Genomic DNA, 18,821 nt, shown 5'->3' on the forward strand with positions numbered 1-18,821 from the left:
AAGTTAGTTCTCTGTGAAATATTTGCTTTACTACTGCTCATAAGGCTCCTCATGCCGAGGGAAGTTGAATAAAGATATAAAGAGGTACAGTGCCATTCACTTTATCTTCATAATTAAGTCTTGATATGTGTTGGGCCTTTTACGCAGCGCAAGGTTGTGTCAACCCATTTGACATCGTGTCCAACTGTGCAGCAACGAACAAGTATCTCTGGAGGTAAAGTCGCAAAGACAAACCCATAGCAGCTGCTCCCGAGGCCACCCTCTCCTACCTTACCTCGCCCATCGCTTTCCTTCCCTCATGGACATCACCTCTCACGTCCAGCCACAAGCCTCAGCCCCACCCACTCTTTCATTCCAAGGTTGCCCTCCTGGCCTACCCTTATATGTTGGAGCTCCTCTGGATCTCTTCAACAGCTCATGGCGCAATGGGATCGCCAGGCGTTTCTTTGATGAGGAACGTCCCCTTACGGCCCGGGTGCGTGGGTTCGAACCCCACCGATGCTAGAGAACCTCCATCATTACACCCGAGGCTGGTAAAAGTCTCAGGGTTTTCATAGATTCCGCTGTCCGCAAGGATAAGGGTTTAGCTTTTTGACTTTTTCTTCATTGTGTTTGATGACACCGTTGATTTCCTTGTTTTGGCTGTGGTAGGACGCGTTTGCTGGGTTTGAGATTATTTTTCACTTCTATGGGCTGGGTGTGAGTTAAAAACGACAAAGAATTTAATACAATGCTTCACTCCTAGAAATTCCCATCTAACGATGGCTAGGTCTGAGCATGCTGCAATCTCTTCTTTCTCACTTGCAGACGCATACCCAGACACGGGCTGACGAGAAATTCGTCAAAGAACTGGACAGGAATCTCTCTGTCTCGTACAACACTCTGAAGTTCCTTCGATCGGAAGAAATTCGACTGGAGAAGATCTACGACGATTGCGTTCCGTACCTGAGCCGCAAAGATGCCCGCTTGGCAACTCGACAGATGAAGCGCCGACAAGTGCCTTGGGACGTAAGGGACCATAGATACAACGAGCACGAGGAAGGCTTGACTATATTTTGCGTCTACGTCCACAATACGATTGTGAACTGGCTCTGCACCCATCCAGGGATGGTATGTGGCATATGTCATTTTATCATGCTTCCACGAAAGACCTTTCCTGTAAAATTGTTGCTCCTAACAATACATATACTAATCGCCAGATCGAATAGCGAGCCCCAAAGATCAACATCCTCTTACCTGACTCCGACAGCAAGAAACGTATGAGTGTCTACGAAGAAATTGTTCGTAGAAAGGCCCGAGAGCTTGTACCACACATGGGGTGCCGTCTTCGGAACCTCGGTACGACCGTGGTCATCTCTCAGCGGGACGATGCACAAGAAGCCAAGGTTCGTATACATCGGCGCGGATGATGATGAGAATATAAAAAACTGACATCGCCAAGAGGCGTGAGCTTCTGGAGGACGATCTCAACGCATCGTTGAGCAAGTACACAGGTAGGCTACTCTCGGCGCGTGATACTTCCTTGGTGGCTGACTGATATAGGGAATTCGACTGATTATCGAAGCCCTCGTCGGAGGCAAGTTTGCCGACCTGATTGACCCCGCCTACATTGTCGAAGCCATGTCTGGCTGGCCTGGGGAAGCACGAACGTTTTGTCGTGAGATGCATGAGTTCTTGAATCCCACGTCACCAGAACAATCGGAGGGATCTTCAGAGGACGAAGACCATTCGGCTAGACACAGTGGCGAATCCTCAAGCACTTCAGAGAGAGCGGCCGATGGCGAATACAGAGAGGGCGACAGTGGTACCTGTCAGGCTGAGACAACCAGCTGCGATGAGCCGACTGGCTGGGACAATTTGTGTCAAGATCTCGAAGAACTGTCCACGGGAACACTCTAGAGCGAAGTAGCAGATGCTCTCAAGGAGTTGGAAACTTGGGGCCAATGGTCCAAGCCAACCGTTATGGGACACAACCAATTCATGGACCTTTTGTTCCTTTACAACACCTTCATCGATGACCTCCCTGATACTTTGGATGAGTTTCGAGCAAAGATTCACAAACTATTCCCCTACGTCATAGACACGAAGTTGGTGGCCATCAAGGACGACACGATCGAGGGCGAAGACCCATTGTTGGATTTACACCATAGGTTCGATCGCAACAGAACACAGCCAACCATCTCTTGGGATACAGCTTATGGCTATGGACGCCGTGGAACAGCCCATCAGGCAGGCTTCGATAGTAAGTTGACACAACAAATAGAGCCTCGAGTGACTCACTAACGGCACTAGGTTACATGACGGCCGTTGTCTTTATACGAATCGCTCATAAACTCCTTCGTGAGAGAATCACTACGTTCGAGAGCCGACTCGCCTCACACGAGAGAAAAGTGAAGAGATTGTACGACAGAGAGTGGATTTCAGCGATTGGATACGACCCACGACCTTTGGGGTACTCTAACAACGACACACGGAGAGAATCCAGCCCCCAGGAAGAGTGCGTGGGTCGAATCAGGTTCGGTGCGAAAATATTTGACTACATTTACAACCGAATCCGGATCGCCCCCCGCAAGACAGTCTACCTTTGACCCGACTAATAGGTTGAGCTTGCGACGGAGCGTGGTTGGCATGGATTGGAGAGTTTGCAGAGTCAACGCGAAATCGCGCGTTGGGCTGTTGGTGGTGGTGGCAGTTACCTCATTAACAGGAAGACGCGTTTGCGCGTAGGTCAATGAGTTTTGCAATGTCGTTGAGGACGGATGACCCTTGGTGGATTTCTGGAGACGCCCCGCAAAACTATTTTTCGATAGATGAGTCTACGAAGTACCTGATCGGAAGCACAATAAAAGCACGTCGGCATTCGACAGAGCATTTGACATGTTATTCCAAGGTCACTCCTTTCCACCAGCTTGTAATATGAGTCTTTCAGGTCCCAACGGCTCGGCGATTCCTGAATCCTGGGATATAAGATGGTTCTGTTCTAGAACCCCACAACGAAGAAAATTCCACGTGAGATGAGCATCGAAAAAACACTTTGGAGCTAGCCGTTAGAGATGGACGGTCTCTCGATGACCACAATAGCAAAATCACCGATGTAAGCGTCAGGGGCTGGAAGGCGATGACATTCTCCTCGGGAGCCGGGTGGTTCTGCCTCCCGCGAGATGCCTCGGAACAATCTGGGGAAGCACAGGGGGGGCAAGAAAAGTCTAAACCGTGAGCGCGTTCGCGCATGCCGCAAACTTGCGATTGACAGTTGAGAGGGGTAATTAATAGGATATCGTAATAGACCCAGCTAAGCAAAGCAGTAATTGAGAAGGGAATCCCGACTTGGCGGGTTGAACATAACACGAAGATTTGAAATGACATGCGGCAGCGAGCATGAGACGATCGTCTCTAAATGGTTGGTGATCTCCGGGAGGTGAGATGAAAGCTCGGCCGGTCGTCGAGGGCAACCCCTGTTTCTCCGACCCAGGCACAGCGTCCTCCCCGATCAGGAAGCTCCACCCAATGAGAAGTCCAAGAAGGCCGGACGCCGGGAGAAGACCGCGCTCGTGGAGGCTAACGAGGTACTTGACATGTGAGCTGTCCAGCGACAACGTCACCGGTACTCGCTTATCGCTCCCCCTCTTGCTCTGGCGGTCAGCTCGCAGCAACGCAGAAGCTGGGGGGGAACCCACTAAGAAACAAACCGAGGCTAAACTTAGGCCATGGCCGAAAAGTGTAACCGTGCCGGTGCGTGCCTGTCCCGGGCAGCTGTGCAGGTGCTGCGGTAATCGGCATGTTTGTCTGTCAGCAGACTCCAACTCCATTCTCCAGCAACCCCCAGCTACCTACCTACTCAGCACCACCACTACCACACACACATCACACACCACCACCACAACGCCCAGGAACCCGAATCTAACCACATCCACATGTCGCGGCTCTCGTCACAACCCGCAGGTGGCATTTGAGCAGGAACGCGTATGATGGCCGCCATTCTCCGCACGTCGGATACATAACAATAGTCCCCGTTCTTTTTTCCCTCATTTCCCTCCGCCTGGGGCTCTTCAATGCCGACAAATTGACCCCGTTGCTTGCTGCTGTTGCCTCCCACTCCTAAATGCCCGCCAATATGTCGTCCCTCAACGGCTCCTATACGGCGACCTTGAGTCCCACGGTCGCTTCTTCCGAGACTACCGCTACATTCCCACCACATATGCTCGCGAGCTCCATCTCGTCTCTATCCTCATCGACTTCAGCGCGCCACACTTCACAAATCTCAAAGACCTACCGCCAGGCCTCGACTCTCTTCCTCACCCGCCGTCTACCCGAGGCACTATCGACCATCTTGCCATTGATCACCCCGCCCTCGGGACAGTCTGAGAACGGCGCAGGCGAACCAGCGCCCGTCGCCAGAGCATCGCGATCCACGAGGATCAAGGTCTGGAGCTTGTACCTGACGACGCTCAACGCCATTGTCGAACTGGAGCCGGACGAAGGAAAGGATGCGTTTGGGAGCCAGGAGTGGAGATCGCTGTGCACCAAAGTTAGGGAAGGAGACGTCTGGGAGGAGGTCGTACGCAACGGATACCACGGCGTCGAGAGCGACGTCGATTCGGACGTTGTCATTAATCTGTAAGATGCTCTCCATGTCGTCAGTTTTTTCCTCGTTGCAAACACACACTAACAGCAACGTAGTGCCACACTTTTATTAGCCCACGCCCGGACACAAGAATTGAATCAAAAGAAGCTCGAGAGCTATCTCGCAGCCGCCACATCACCAAACCTGGACTTCTCCAAGAGATTTTCCGACTCGCCATCGCCGTCACCACGGCTGAACCGGCATAGGTCTCCGGCGAAGGCCACCAGTGGAGCGGATACACCGAGAGACCTGAACGCGAGAGTCAAGATCCTCGAGCTGTACACGCTCCACGTACTTATTCGCAATAATGAATGGGATTATGCCCGAGAGTTTATTAGCGTCAGCTCGGTATTAGACGACGAGCGTCGCGAGGCGTTCTTGCAAGCTTTGCAAAGCCTGCAGGAGGAACAGCAAGAAGCCGAGAGGCGAGAGACGGAAGAGCGACGTGAGCAAGAGGAGCAGCTACGGCGTGATATTGAGGAGGCGAAGAAGCTGAGAGCCGAAAATGAAGAGAGGGAACGACGAAGGTTAGAGGAGGAGAGGGCACGGAGAGAAGGCGCCGAGGGAGACTACGGCATCGAAAAGACACCGAGTAAAGCAGGCTCAAGTAAGGCGGGGTCAAGCAAGGGACGTCACGCCAGGGCCGTTTCCAACACATCAGGGTCCAACTCTAATTCGAAAATGCCCGTCTCCAGAGCAAAAGGCAAATCCTCAGCTCCGCCGACCTTTGGAACGAGGGCGTCAATGGTCATCTCTCGGATGCGCGAGGTGATTGACCAGCTGGGAGCATCATTTAAGACAAACCCGATGCTGCTGATGCGGCTCGTGGCCTTTATTTTGGGGTTGGTCGTCATGTTTGGGCAGAAGAATGTCCGCGAACGGATACAGCGTGTGCTTGGTAATGGTTGGAATAAGGTCAAGGCGACCGCGGGAATGGGAGTCAAGGTTAGCTACATATGATTACGACGCGGGTACTTGGCTAGCTTTGACCTCACTGTACTATACGAACTTGGATGAACATTGGCCTAATTATTTGGCCATTCTTTTTGATATTTTACGCCAAATGAACCATTTACTTTGTTTCGTGAAACAGTTTCATGCTACTCTTGAAGAAGATTATCATATTTGACTTTTCGTCAATTATACCACAAAACCCTTATCCCATATCTGTGAACCAAGACACTCCAAACGCCGCAGGCAATGCGATACCTGTTTCCCGCGATACTTTGCACTCTCTTTCCTCCTCTCCTCTCCTCGCAGTTACAAACAACACACCAGTTTGCCCATGTCCCGGGCGACGCAGGGGCTAGTACGTCGCCGTCCGATTGGTTTTCTTCTGGTAGAAGAGGTCGGTCCTGGAGCTGCCGAGGTTTATAATCTTTGGGCACCCGTCGCGGTCCTTTTCGAGGCGCGTGCACTCGAAGCAGTAAAAGGCGTCCGAGATGCCCTCGCCGCCGCAGACGACGCACTTGTTCTGGTAGTTTCCGAACGAGCACTCGTCGCAGATGCGGACGAGGGTCGTGGGGCGGACGTAGGAGTCGCAGACGGGGCATTTGCCGTCGCACTTGTCGCAGAGGCGGCCGATGGCGATGCCGGCTTGCTTGCGGCACATTACGAGATCGCTGGGCGTATGTGTTAGCTTGTGTGTGCGAGTTTTTGAGAGGGTTTGAATGCGGGGAGACTTACGGGTGATGGCGCGACATGATGGGCGATCTGTGAGAGAAGCGCCTCTGAAATGTGAGGTTTGGTTGAGGCTGTCTTGCGGGTCGCGGGAGGTGGTGGTCGCAAGTGGCAGCTTATCGTACCCTCTCTTCACCAGGAACCTTTGGAGAAAAGACGTTCGCGCCTGTCAGCCTTGCCACTTCTTCCTCGCGGTTCTCTGTCGGTCATTGGTACGGACCCTTGTCTGATCCGGCCGAAGTGGGGTAGTATGTGGGTTCGTCCCTCCGAGTGGCTGGACCCCGCTGACAAACCTCAGCCTTGGAGCTCGCGGTTGGAGCTCTCAAGCTCCAGAATACCTACCATGGGACCGAGGCGCATTCGATTCTTCTTGTGCACACCACATTCCTTCGCTTTTTGCTTTCTTTGAACTTGCTGCTGATTAGATATCAACCACGACGGCTGGGAAGCGACATCATTATGGCCACAGTCACGGAGTACAGCAAGAACGGCTCCCTTCGGACCGAGCGAGAGAAGCTTACAGAACTCAGGGCACCTGCCGACATCATCAATCCCGAACCCGCGAGCTCTGAGATGGAGGTTACACAAAAGCGGAAAGCTTCGATAGAATCCCTTGATGAAGCGGAAGAATCATCAAAAAGAGTAAAATTCAATGATGGCGACCACGGCGAACCACTCGTACAAGACTCGACACAGGACTCGAAGCCGCGCGACGAAGAATCCCGAGCAAGCACCGCTCGACGAGCGCCTCTATCAAGGGATGAAGAGAAGAAGCGGGGCAAGCGGCTATTTGGAGGTCTTCTCAGCACCCTCAGCCAGACTAATTCCAGCTCGCAGCACAAGAAGAGGAGGGAGATTGAGCAGCGACAGCAGGAGAAGGCGCAGAAGCAGAGGGCGGAAGACGAAAAGAGACGGACGGAGAAGCTTGCGCGGATCACCGAGGCGCGGTGGAAGGAGCAGATCTTGTTTGACGAGAAGGTCGTACGTGCTTGTTCCTCTCTCTCCCTTGCGGGCCTTATCCCAGTGCTTACAAGTCGTGTTTTACCGCAGATGAAAACCCGACATACCAACATGCTCGCAAAGGCACAATCTCTCCGGACGAAAGCAGGACCATCAATTGTGCGTGGTGCTTGTTGTGTAAGGGGAAAAGCAATAAGCTGACGTGTTGTAGTACTATCGACCGTGGAAGCTTACCAAAGAACAAGAAGACGAGATTGACGACCAGGTGCAAGATGCCAAGGACACCATCGCGAGAGAACTCGAAGCGTTCAAATATCGGAAAGAAGAACACGAGAGACGCCATGGTCGCGCGAGATCGCCGACGATGGCCCAGGAGGAGCCTGTGCCCATGGTCGTAGAAGGACAACCAGCAGAGGCATTGTCAGAGGCTCCTGCTGATGCTCCCGCAGCTGACAACCACATCGTTGCGTCTCCCGACAGAGACAAACATGAGCGGGAGGCACACGACGAACCTGGTGATGTCGTGGAAAACGACGAGGATACGGTCATTTACTAATGCCTAACAAAAGCGCGTGGAGGGGTTTTCCTCTTTTGTTCCCCGGCGTTTTATTACAGAAGACGCCATTACCGCGGTACTTATGTGATCATTATAATATTCGGCGATATGGGAGGTCTGCTATCTTATCTGGTTTTGCGCGCGAGTTTGAAGGCGGAGTTGGGGGTTTATGATACCAATTGGAGTTCAAAGCGGCATTAACTTGGGAAAGGTGTCCATGGTGATATTGACAAAATAAGAAGCTTGGGTCCAGAAACGGGATTCAGACCAACTTTGCTCGCCGACTTGTCGGCTTACTACGTCGAGCCATATTCTCTGACTCAAGCATAAGACCAGTGACGTTCTCCTGCTTTAGCTCGGTGGGACCTCGTAGGCCAGAACAGCTGTTCCTTGCCGTTGAAGAATTGTTAGCCACCCGTCGAGAATCTAGACTGGCAGTTTACGCTTTTCGGGTGAGGAGAGTGCGATCTCCGACTCTGAACCAATTGTTGGAGAACATAACATTGGTCACCCACCCGTTTCGAGAACCGTCCGACAATAGCGAGTCCCCTTGTCTCACGTTGTCCCTGGACCGAGGCATCGCAACAGCACGGACGGGGCCCGCTAGGACGATTCCATCAAGGGACTCCGATAGACAGCAAAGGCGATGCCCCCGCGCGGGTGGATGCCCGGCCACGCCGTTCGCCAATGCCGCCGCTCGCCGCACGTCAGGTCCCCTGTCACCTCGAAGCCGTGCCCCTCACCTTGCACACCTCCCCATACGCTGGACCCAGAGCTTGGTTGCGTGGGCGCCAACAAGTCGATGATATCCAGTGGGCAAAAACCATTAGGGAGAAGACCCGAAAATGGGACGTTCTATGCCGAGGCTCAAAAGTACACCGCTCGTATGTTTTTCTCTTACTCTTCCTTGGGTGGTCAGTTTCTATAGCTTTCTAAGCAACCGGGCAAGTTTCAAAGTGCGATATTTAGCTCCATAACTCGGAGACTCGGCGATACCTTGAATGGTATAAGTAGTTTTGTCTTTTCGACAATCTCGTAGGATAATTGTCGGTGAAGCTGCACACACTCTCTCTATCTCACACACAAACACATACACACCTCATCTTGCATCATTCCCCGCAATAGCTTTGTGAGAAAGCTTACAATCGGTCCCTGAGCTATTGTAGCAAGGGTCCCTTCCTTGGCAGACGTCGAGAGCTAACGTGAGTATAATAGTCCCGCGGACCCCGCCATCTGCTACCTGTCCCACCTACTTCTTCTTCCTTCCCCCCCTCCTCCTTTGCCACAGCCTCTGACAGCTTTCGCTCCAGACGGAAACCTCGCATACTGATATACGGACACTTACACACCCACACGCCACGATGGCCGTCGACAAGATCGCCCCCAACGACCCGCGCGTCGAGCGCAAGCAGGCCGAGGTCAGGGGCAAGACCTACTCCTACCTCTACAGCAAGCCCGAAGGCGACGCGGCCCCCAAGGGCTCCGTCGTCCTCGTCCACGGCTTTCCCGACATCTCGCTCGGCTGGCGCTACCAGATCCCCATGTTCCTCGCCCAGGGGTACCAGGTCATCGTCCCGGACACGCTGGGCTACGGCCAGACGGCCTCCCCGGCCGAGCTCGAGGCCTTTTCCCTCAAGAGCATGTCGGACGATATCAAGGCGCTCTGCGACAGCATCATCCCGGGCGAGCAAATCATCCTCGGCGGCCACGACTGGGGTGGTGCGCTCGTCTGGCGGCTCGCCATGTGGCACCCGTCCCTGATCAAGGGCGTCTTCAGCGTCTGCACGCCCTACAACGCGCCCACGACGGCCTGGTTCGACCTCGCCGACGTCATCGCCGCGGGCCGCCTGACAAACTTCAAGTACCAGCTCCAGCTGCGCAGCGAGGAGGTGCCCGAGAAGCTCACCAAGCCCGAGGACATTCGGCAGTTCTTGCAAGGCATCTACGGCGGCAAGGGCCCCAGCGGCGAGCTCGTCTTCAACACGGAGAGGGGTATCATCTGGGAGAATATCGGCAAGATTGGCCCTACGCCGCTGCTGTCCGAGGAGGAGATTACGTACTACGCCGACAATTTCAGCAAGTCGGGCATGCGCGGGCCGACCAACTGGTACCGCACGCGCAAGATCAACCACGACGAGGAGCTGCCCCTCGCGGAGGCGGCGGAGAAGAGCGGCGAGGCGTACAAGGTGACACCGCCCAGTCTCTTCATCTCGGCGACAAAGGACGCGGCGCTGCCGCCGGCCATGGCGGCGGGCATGGACAAGCACTTTGAGGACCTGTCGAGGGGCGAGGTGACGGCGACGCACTGGGCGTTGTGGGAGGCGCCTGAGGAGGTGAATAGGCAGATCAAGGCGTGGATCGAGAGCAAGGTCGATAAGAAGCCGACGGCGTCGTTGTGAGTATTTTTGGGACATGGAAAAAAAAAAGCAAAGAAGAAATGCGGCTCTCGAATGAAGAGCCGCGCGAGGTTGGATTTGACGTTAACGTTTATATGTATGACAGGCAGGGATGAACCACGGTTTCGGGAACGATTAGTGAACGGCCAATGTAGAATGAATTCCAGAATCTTGACCAAGCAAAGCTTGTGCGTTGATTGATCCTTGAGGTCTTTCTTTGGAGCTATGACTATCTGTACTTCGCACCGCTGTGGCCTTGCTTGGGATGAAGCAGTGATGTCAGATGTCGTGAGATGACATGTCTTGCTTGGCCCTCGTGACTCGCGCCTGATTCCTGCCTACTGATGGACTGGTGATGAAGGCTTGCCACCTGTTGCATCCCGTCTCTGACCTGGCGTGTATTGAGCCGTGTATCGTTTGTTAGTGAGCTGCTCGATGTCGCAGAATCTGAATCGCCGGGCAATGCCTCGTCGTTGCAGCTCAGGGTCCCCTGCGGGCTGATCGGCTCTTAGCTTCTGGTCGCATCCAAGGTGCGCTTCATGAAGGCATCGTGTTGAGTATTTCGACAACGTTGGTTTGTTATGATGTAACCATTGTTACATTTCGTCCATCATCTACCACACCCTCTCACTTCAACGTAAACTTCTGTCCCGCGATCGACGGGGCAGCGCCCTTGGCCTTCTTGTTCGGCTTGCCGCACGATGCGCACGAGTCGGCTCGGTAGGCGCACGACTGACAGAGGGAGTGGCCCTGAGAGACCTTTGTCTTGCACTTGGAGCAGGCGCTCGAGTACTGAGCGTAGGGGTTCTTGGCGGCTTTGGAGAGGAGCTTGCTCTTGCCGATGCCGGTCGTGCCCAGCGTCGCGGACTTTGTGGCGGAGGACGACGAGGATGAGGAGGAGGAACCGTGGTAGATTTCGCTCTTCTTCTTGACGGATGGCGTCGCGAGGGTCGTGGAGCCCTTGCCGAGCTTTTGGCACTTCGTGCAGACCATTTCGGAGATGGGTTTGGATTCGGTGGAGGGTTGTTGTTGTTGTCGTCAGTAGTGATTGGAGTCGCAATCGTGAAAGGCTGCGTTGGTTGTGATGGTCGAGGGACTGGTGGCTGGGGTTGCAAGTGATAAGCCCGAGATAAGATATGATAACAGATGTGGCTGGAAAAGAGCTGAAAGTGACGCAACAACGTCGCAGGGCAGCGAGACGCTGGTCCGTGCTGAAGACTGAAGTTTCCCCGAATGGGTCCGTCGAGATTCGGGTGGGTCCAGCACCGGCCGGGCTGGGATTGGAATGTCTGCCCTGGGGAACGAGTGGACGACATTGGACGTTCGGATTGTCTGGACCTCTGGTGTAGGCTCTGGGACCGTTGGCCCAGCACACGCGGTAGCCACAATAGGGGGGGTATTTTGTTGTCGAATAGTTTCCTCGCTATACGCATACGGGGGCCCCAGCCACTTTTGGAATTGAAAATGGGTCTTTCTTTGATCAAGTTCTTCAGCATCTTGGAGAATGCCGGGGGTTACTGGGGTGAAGGAATTTGCCGTGGTTGGATCAAATTTCGTCTGTTCACTTGGGATGAGCGAGAGTAGGTAGGTAGCATATCCGTACTCCACAGGTAATCACAGATCATCGGAGCGGAAACGACTCAACAGAGGTAAATGGCCAAGAGAAACAGGTTCTGTCATGGCACGGGAGATGATGCTTTAGTCCTACCCTGATCAAACCTTGCTGAACAGCCTGGGCATTGTTGCTCCGTCTCCATTGTCCATCGCCCATCGTCTGTCCTCGTGTATCCGTTGCCGTAGGTCTTGGTGTGTGTTGACCGTTTAACACGCTGGTCCTGGCGTCGGCTAGGCGGTCATTGGAGCTACTGGGGTCTGAGCGGGCATACTCTGTGCCCTATGACTTGCCTATCCGTACGAGCATTGAGCAGAAGCGGACTCTGAGGTTGGCTCGTGTCAGAGGAGGCTAAATGTGACGGGGTCCCGAGATTCCGTGCGAGACGTCCGTCCGCCCCTTACGTCTCGATTGAGCTTTCGATTGGCGACAGTGCCTAGCGTTGAGGGGAAATTGTAGTAGTAGACAGGCTGCAGGCTGACTGACTGAGAGTGGCGTGGCGGGCATTCCTGCCGACATCCACCAGCTTCGCCCTGTCGTCGTGGGTTGGTGTGGCTGGAGGTTGACGCAGCTCTCTTAAACTTCTCGATGTCGCTGTCAGCTTGTGGACTCGCATCCGGTACGAAGAGAGCAGAGAGGATCAGGACGTGGAGGATGAAAAGATGCAGCTAATGCCAGGCCAAGCCAGTTAAACGGCCTTTCAAGGATTCGGAATAGCAACAGGCCCACACGTGCCCCCTTCTGGTGGAGCTGCGGTCCCAAAACCAAGTCCACCCAATCCCGTTGCCCAGTTGTAGTCTCACAGCAAAACGGCCCAGGAAAGCACGGAGAGCCTGCCTGAGGAAAATGCCAGCTGGAACCAAATGCACAAGACCGGGCAGGTAAGTACTCCGTACCTTAGGTACTGCAAGCAAGGCAGTTCAAGCCAACGAGACCCTTTCGACCCCTTCCCGTCCACCTCATTGAGGTTTGGTGTCTCCAATCTGTACTGTTTGATGCTGCTGCTGCCACTGGTGCTACACTACTGCTGCCCTGCGCCCCCCCCCCCCCCCCCCCCCCTTGAAAAACCCACGCTACCAACCTTACGCCCAGTCTAGGTAACGCCTTGCTGCTACTTGCTGCTGCGTGTTTAGCTTCCAGTCTCGTCCGGCCGGCTCCCTTGCACTGTCTCCCGAGTCCCCCCAATTCACCCCATTCAAGCACCACCAACACCTCAAACACGACTTTCCGCAGATCCTACCCTTCCCGCCAACGACACCTCACATCACCTTACCTTTCGGCCTCTCAACGGTCTTCAAGACGACCTCGCCTGTTGTGAAATTCTTCGACCGTTACAAGCCAATCATAGCGACTGCGTTGCTTTGCCTCTCGAGCCACTGCCACCGGGGACCGTCTCTCGGCCACTACTCTCTTCTTCACCCGGCGACCAAGTACGGTACACTTGCGCACTCAGCCCGTTGACGTAGCGCAAGCCGACCACTGTGTAATCCTAATCCTGCGCCAAAAAGAGGCTGTGCTGCAACAAATACGGATTGCTGGGCCACTTCTTTTTTTCCCACCACATCAGCTTACCTTCAGCAAACGCCCAGCTGCGGCGTCGCTTTCACTGCTGATTGTCGTTGTCGTCGTAGTCGTCACCTTTAGCTACGCTGCTGCTGCCGATACGAATCTCCATCATCCACCCATTAGGCTGCCAAATTGCCTTCGCGACCACACCCTCTCGACTGCATCGCTCCTTCCCTTCATGTGCCTGGAAACACGACGGTAATCCAATCACCCCGAAATTCGCATGCTGGCCATTCCGACACTTGCAACTTGATCGCCTAGCAACGCTACCAGCGCTCCCGGCATGACTGGACGACCTACGGGTGGTCCTCCAGGAGGACCCTCGAATAACGACCTGCTACTAGACTTGGACAACGAGCAACCGACATACAATGCAGGACAGCGATCGAACATGAACGACGATGACCTTTTACGCTCCTACAATCACGATGAAGACCATGCCCAAGGCCGACCCTCCGTTTCGTACGATGACTTTATTGGCGGCGGCGGCGGAGGAGGAGGAGGAAGTGGAGGAGGAGGGAATCATACACAGCAGCCCTCAGCATTGAGACCGTTACCTGGCGGCCCTCAATCGCCTGGCGTCCCTGGGGGCGCATCCTCTGGCCCATACATGCAGAGACACTACAGTCAAACGTCAGAACTAAACAATTACCAGCGATATGCCGACGACTTTGACGACTACTCGGCTGAAGGCGAATCATACTACCAACAAGGCGGCGCCGCGACGAGTACAAACAATGTCGGAGACCCCTCCGCGAGGTCCAACGCTCGGAACCGTAATAGCGTCCTGAGCTTGGGTGGAGGCTTTTTTGGTCGCATGAAGAATAAGCTGGGGATGGGCCAAGGATACTCGGAGATGGACTTGCCCTTGACGGAGGCCGGCGGCAACGGACGGGCAGACTCGGGTATCGATGCGCAAGCCAAGGGGGGCAAGAAGTTCGACATGGGAAACTTCAAGTTTGGATTTGGAGGAAAGAAGCCGGACCCTTCGACTCTGGGTCCGAGATTGATCCATCTCAACAACCCGCCCGCGAACGCGGCGAACAAGTACGTCGACAACCATATCTCGACGGCCAAGTACAATGTCGCAACTTTCCTTCCGAAATTCCTCTTCGAACAGTTTTCAAAGTTCGCCAATATCTTTTTCCTATTCACGGCTGCGCTACAGCAGATTCCCAATCTCTCGCCTACCAACAGATACACCACCATCATTCCGCTTTTTATCGTCATGATGGTTTCGGCAGGCAAGGAATTGGTGGAGGACTACCGAAGAAAGCAAGCCGACCATCAGTTGAACACATCCAAGGCCCGCATCCTACGCGGAACCGCTTTCCAGGAGTCCAAGTGGATCAATGTTGCGGTCGGAGACATCATCCGCGTCGAATCTGAAGAGCCATTCCCTGCCGATCTGGTCCTGCTTGCAAGTTCCGAGCCCGAGGGACTTTGTTACATTGAAACAGCCAACCTCGACGGAGAAACAAACTTGAAGATCAAGCAGGCATTGCCGGAGACATGCACGATGGTCAGCTCCAGCGATCTGAGTCGGCTTGGAGGAAGAATCAAGTCTGAACAGCCCAACAGCAGTCTGTACACGTATGAGGCCACTCTAACGATGCAGGCTGGTGGCGGTGAAAAAGAACTGCCCCTCAACCCCGAGCAGCTTCTCCTTCGAGGTGCCACTCTTCGTAATACGCCCTGGATTCATGGTGTGGTTGTTTTCACTGGACATGAGACAAAGCTCATGCGTAACGCTACGGCCGCGCCCATCAAGCGCACAAAGGTCGAAAAGAAACTGAACATTCTTGTTCTTGTGCTGGTCGGTATCCTCCTTGTGCTCAGCGTCATTTGCACAGTAGGTGATCTTGTCCAGCGCAAGGTTGAGGGTGAAGCTCTCCAGTATCTTATGCTTGACTCTACCGGTTCTGCAAATGACATCATCAAGACCTTCTTCAAGGACATGGTCACATATTGGGTTTTGTTCTCCTCCCTTGTGCCCATCTCCCTGTTTGTCACCCTGGAAATGGTCAAGTACTGGCACGGAATTCTCATCAACGACGACCTCGATATCTACTACGACAGAACGGACACCCCGGCAAATTGCAGAACATCGAGTTTGGTTGAGGAACTGGGCATGGTTGAGTACGTCTTCTCCGACAAGACGGGCACCTTGACTTGCAACATGATGGAGTTCAAACAGGCCTCGATTGGCGGAATTCAATATGCCGAGGATGTACCCGAGGACCTCAGGGCGACGATTCAGGATGGTGTTGAGGTTGGAATTCACGATTATAAGAGATTGGCGGAGAACCTCAAGAGCCACGAGACGGCTCCCGTGATTGACCATTTCCTGGCTTTGCTGGCTACTTGCCACACTGTCATCCCCGAGAGAAGCGAAGAAAAGGGCGGCAAAATCAAGTATCAAGCCGCCTCACCCGATGAGGGTGCGCTAGTCGAGGGCGCGGCTGAGCTCGGCTACGTCTTCACCGATCGCAAGCCGAGGTCTGTCTTCATCGAAGCTGGAGGACGCGAGCTAGAGTATGAGCTTCTAGCCGTTTGCGAATTCAACTCTACCCGAAAGCGCATGTCGACCATTTATCGGTGCCCCGACGGAAAGGTCCGCGTATACTGCAAGGGTGCCGATACTGTCATCCTCGAGCGTCTGAACGATCAGAACCCCCACGTCGAAGCTACCTTGCGCCACCTGGAAGAGTACGCCTCGGAAGGTCTCCGAACCCTTTGCCTCGCCATGCGCGAAGTTCCCGAGCAGGAGTTCCAGGAATGGTTCCAGGTCTTTGAAAAGGCCGGTATGACCGTTGGTGGAAACCGTGCCGACGAGCTGGACAAGGCGGCAGAACTCATCGAGCACGACTTCTACCTCCTTGGAGCGACTGCTATTGAAGATCGCCTCCAGGATGGTGTTCCCGAGACCATTCACACGCTTCAGCAGGCCAGCATCAAGGTGTGGGTCCTGACAGGCGATCGCCAGGAGACCGCCATCAACATTGGAATGAGTTGCAAGCTTCTGAGCGAGGACATGATGCTCCTAATTGTGAATGAAGAAAGTGCGGAGGCAACGCGCGACAATATCCAAAAGAAACTCGAAGCCATTCGCACTCAGGGTGACGGAACGATCGAAACGGAGACTCTCGCACTCGTAATCGATGGCAAGTCTTTGACTTACGCCTTGGAGAAGGATCTCGAGAAGCAATTCCTTGACCTCGCCATCATGTGCAAGGCCGTCATCTGCTGCCGTGTCTCTCCCCTCCAGAAGGCTCTTGTTGTCAAGTTGGTCAAGAAGTACCAAAAGGAGGCCATCTCGCTGGCCATTGGTGACGGTGCCAACGACGTGTCAATGATCCAAGCTGCCCACATCGGTGTGGGCATCAGCGGTATGGAAGGTCTTCAGGCCGCCCGAAGCGCTGATGTATCCATCGGCCAGTTCCGGTACCTCAGAAAGCTACTCCTGGTTCACGGCGCCTGGAGCTACCAGCGCGTTGCCAAGACCATTCTGTTTTCCTTCTACAAGAACATCACCTTGTACATGACACAGTTTTGGGTAAGTTTATTGATAGTCGACCCGAGGACTTTAGATCACTAACGTGACCAGTACACCTTTCAAAACGTCTTCTCTGGAGCCGTCATCTACGAGTCTTGGACCCTTTCGTTCTACAACGTCTTCTACACCGTCTTCCCTCCTCTCGCCTTGGGTATTCTTGACCAGTTCATTTCCGCCAGACTCCTCGACCGCTACCCGCAATTGTACAACATGGGTCAGCAAAATCAGTTTTTCAAGATCAAAGTCTTTGCCGAGTGGGTCGCCAACGCTGTGTATCACTCCATTATCCTCTACGTGTTTGGCCAGCTCATCTGGTACGGTGAACTCATCCAAGGCGACGGACAAATCGCCGGCCACTGGGTCTGGGGCACGGCCATGTACGCTGCGGTCCTGCTCACTGTCCTCGGCAAGGCGGCTCTGATCACGAACAACTGGACCAAGTACCACGTCATGGCCATTCCCGGCAGTATGCTTTTCTGGTGGGGCTTCATTGCTCTATACGGTACCGTCGCACCCATGATCCCCTTCTCGGCTGAGTACCACGGCGTTATTCCCAAGCTGTACAGCAGCCCGGTCTTCTGGTTGCAGACTTTTGCGCTCGCGATTATGTGTCTCATGCGCGATTTTGCCTGGAAGTTCGCCAAGCGCATGTACATGCCGCAGACATACCATCACATTCAGGAAATCCAAAAGTACAACATCCAAGATTACAGACCAAGGTATGTTTCTTCTTCATACCCACAGCCCCTATGGGTGACGGTCCACTAACCCATCCCAGAATGGAGCAATTCCAAAAGGCGATTCGCAAGGTACGACAAGTACAGCGCATGCGTAAGCAGCGCGGCTATGCATTCTCCCAAGCAGACGAGAGTCAATCGAGAGTGCTTCAGGCATACGACACAACGCAGCACCGTGGACGACACGGCGAGATGGCCAGTTCGAGACCCCAAGGCAGGTAGTCACTCTGCTCGCCAAGTGTCTCAAGAAAGGAGGGGGGCAAAGACGCATGGCCCATGATGATCACGACTCGAAAGGGGGTTGGCTGCGTTGAATTTTGATTCCTTGGGAATGGTAATTCCCATACGAAATGGTAATGCAACGGAAGCGACGACAGCACGATGTAAAGTTTTGTGTCTTTTTTTTACTATTATTATATGCATGGTCGGGAACCTCCTCGTTATCCGGGGAGGAACATCATCCCACGGGCTGGCGTTTATTTTCAAGCTATTCAATGGCTTTGTTTGTGTAACTACTCCGTGTAGGGCCTTTTATCTTCTCTTCCTCTTCTTTGACAAAAAACATGCCAATATTGGACGGTCACGTCGCAGGGGTGGGACGATGATGATGTTTGGAAAAGGGGGATGTGGTGATGAGGCAGGCAGGCAGGCAGTTGATACGAAAGAAAAAGAAAACAACCTCATGTCACACGATGCGGCAGGTCCGAGAAGGAAAGGAGAGAGAAAGGGACTAGGGGGGTTGGAAAGACTCACAGCAATTAGGCAGAACGTGTGAAGTGCAACATCTCTCAGGAGGCAAATGTCCATGACACAGAAGTGGGAGGATAGGAGAAACCCTCGAGAATAAAGAGTTGTTGATTTGTAAAGAATCTCTCGACTACTTTTGCCGTCTCAACCCGGAATGCTGTTTGTTTCTTGTCATCATTTTTCGCGGCCTCTTGTCTCATGGTCCATGATGAGTCAGTATTGCTAGACAGCTTGTTGAGCGAAGCGCTCGTGTAAGAGGTACGATCCCACAGCGAATCGTTAGCCATGTCAAGGCTCAAGAAGAATCTGTCGAATGGTTACTTACGTAGGACGACAGCCAGCAGCTATGAAGAACATTGATCTCGCCAGGCGGGAATAGTGCTTCCC

The 18,821-nt window shown here is 53.7% G+C and overlaps 8 protein-coding genes across 8 annotated transcripts; 6 read left to right on the forward strand and 2 right to left on the reverse strand.

Annotated features, from left to right (window-relative positions):
• Window positions 1–125: 125 nt before the first annotated feature.
• Window positions 126–2,757, forward strand: BDP55DRAFT_741120 (uncharacterized protein; the record flags this gene model as incomplete). Its single annotated transcript, XM_060580432.1, has 8 exons — window positions 126–214; window positions 244–475; window positions 652–699; window positions 808–1,110; window positions 1,209–1,385; window positions 1,543–1,804; window positions 1,910–2,242; window positions 2,293–2,757. The coding sequence occupies 8 exons, from the start codon at window positions 126–128 to the stop codon at window positions 2,586–2,588; spliced, it is 1,740 nt and encodes a 579-aa protein (XP_060430689.1). The 3' UTR covers window positions 2,589–2,757.
• A 1,357-nt stretch (window positions 2,758–4,114) lies between these two features.
• BDP55DRAFT_727505 (peroxin 26) lies at window positions 4,115–5,584 on the forward strand (the record flags this gene model as incomplete). Its single annotated transcript, XM_060579317.1, has 2 exons — window positions 4,115–4,617; window positions 4,681–5,584. 2 exons carry the CDS (start codon window positions 4,115–4,117, stop codon window positions 5,582–5,584), a joined length of 1,407 nt encoding a protein of 468 aa, XP_060430690.1.
• A 75-nt stretch (window positions 5,585–5,659) lies between these two features.
• On the reverse strand, window positions 5,660–6,524 carry BDP55DRAFT_660455 (PHF5-like protein). Its single transcript, XM_060574629.1, has 2 exons — window positions 6,311–6,524; window positions 5,660–6,246 (listed from the first exon to the last, which is right to left on the reverse strand). The coding sequence occupies exons 1-2, from the start codon at window positions 6,325–6,327 to the stop codon at window positions 5,931–5,933; spliced, it is 333 nt and encodes a 110-aa protein (XP_060430691.1). The 5' UTR covers window positions 6,328–6,524; the 3' UTR covers window positions 5,660–5,930.
• A 239-nt stretch (window positions 6,525–6,763) lies between these two features.
• On the forward strand, window positions 6,764–7,820 carry BDP55DRAFT_549953 (pinin/SDK/memA/ protein conserved region-domain-containing protein; the record flags this gene model as incomplete). The annotated part of the gene is made up of 3 exons (XM_060568975.1): window positions 6,764–7,285; window positions 7,355–7,423; window positions 7,476–7,820. The coding sequence occupies 3 exons, from the start codon at window positions 6,764–6,766 to the stop codon at window positions 7,818–7,820; spliced, it is 936 nt and encodes a 311-aa protein (XP_060430692.1).
• A 1,361-nt stretch (window positions 7,821–9,181) lies between these two features.
• On the forward strand, window positions 9,182–10,219 carry BDP55DRAFT_550226 (Alpha/Beta hydrolase protein; the record flags this gene model as incomplete). The annotated part of the gene is made up of 1 exon (XM_060569002.1): window positions 9,182–10,219. One exon carries the CDS (start codon window positions 9,182–9,184, stop codon window positions 10,217–10,219), a length of 1,038 nt encoding a protein of 345 aa, XP_060430693.1.
• Window positions 10,220–10,843: 624 nt separating this feature from the next.
• Window positions 10,844–11,209, reverse strand: BDP55DRAFT_727509 (cript family protein; the record flags this gene model as incomplete). The annotated part of the gene is made up of 1 exon (XM_060579318.1): window positions 10,844–11,209. One exon carries the CDS (start codon window positions 11,207–11,209, stop codon window positions 10,844–10,846), a length of 366 nt encoding a protein of 121 aa, XP_060430694.1.
• Window positions 11,210–13,677: 2,468 nt separating this feature from the next.
• BDP55DRAFT_550351 (phospholipid-translocating P-type ATPase) lies at window positions 13,678–17,909 on the forward strand (the record flags this gene model as incomplete). The annotated part of the gene is made up of 3 exons (XM_060569015.1): window positions 13,678–16,950; window positions 17,002–17,669; window positions 17,729–17,909. 3 exons carry the CDS (start codon window positions 13,678–13,680, stop codon window positions 17,907–17,909), a joined length of 4,122 nt encoding a protein of 1,373 aa, XP_060430695.1.
• BDP55DRAFT_660482 (uncharacterized protein) lies at window positions 17,829–18,769 on the forward strand. The gene has a single exon (XM_060574630.1). It carries the CDS (start codon window positions 18,019–18,021, stop codon window positions 18,460–18,462), a length of 444 nt encoding a protein of 147 aa, XP_060430696.1. The 5' UTR covers window positions 17,829–18,018; the 3' UTR covers window positions 18,463–18,769.
• Window positions 18,770–18,821: the final 52 nt, after the last annotated feature.

The sequence above is a fragment of the Colletotrichum godetiae genome (genome assembly GCF_030913485.1).
Source record: "Colletotrichum godetiae strain CBS 193.32 chromosome Unknown BDP55scaffold_16, whole genome shotgun sequence".
NCBI classification, from domain to species: domain Eukaryota; kingdom Fungi; phylum Ascomycota; class Sordariomycetes; order Glomerellales; family Glomerellaceae; genus Colletotrichum; species Colletotrichum godetiae.

Coding starts and splice junctions, on each gene's coding strand:
- BDP55DRAFT_660482 (XM_060574630.1), top strand. CDS start 18,019: ATGGTAATTCCCATACGAAATGGTAATGCAACGGAAGCGACGACAGCA.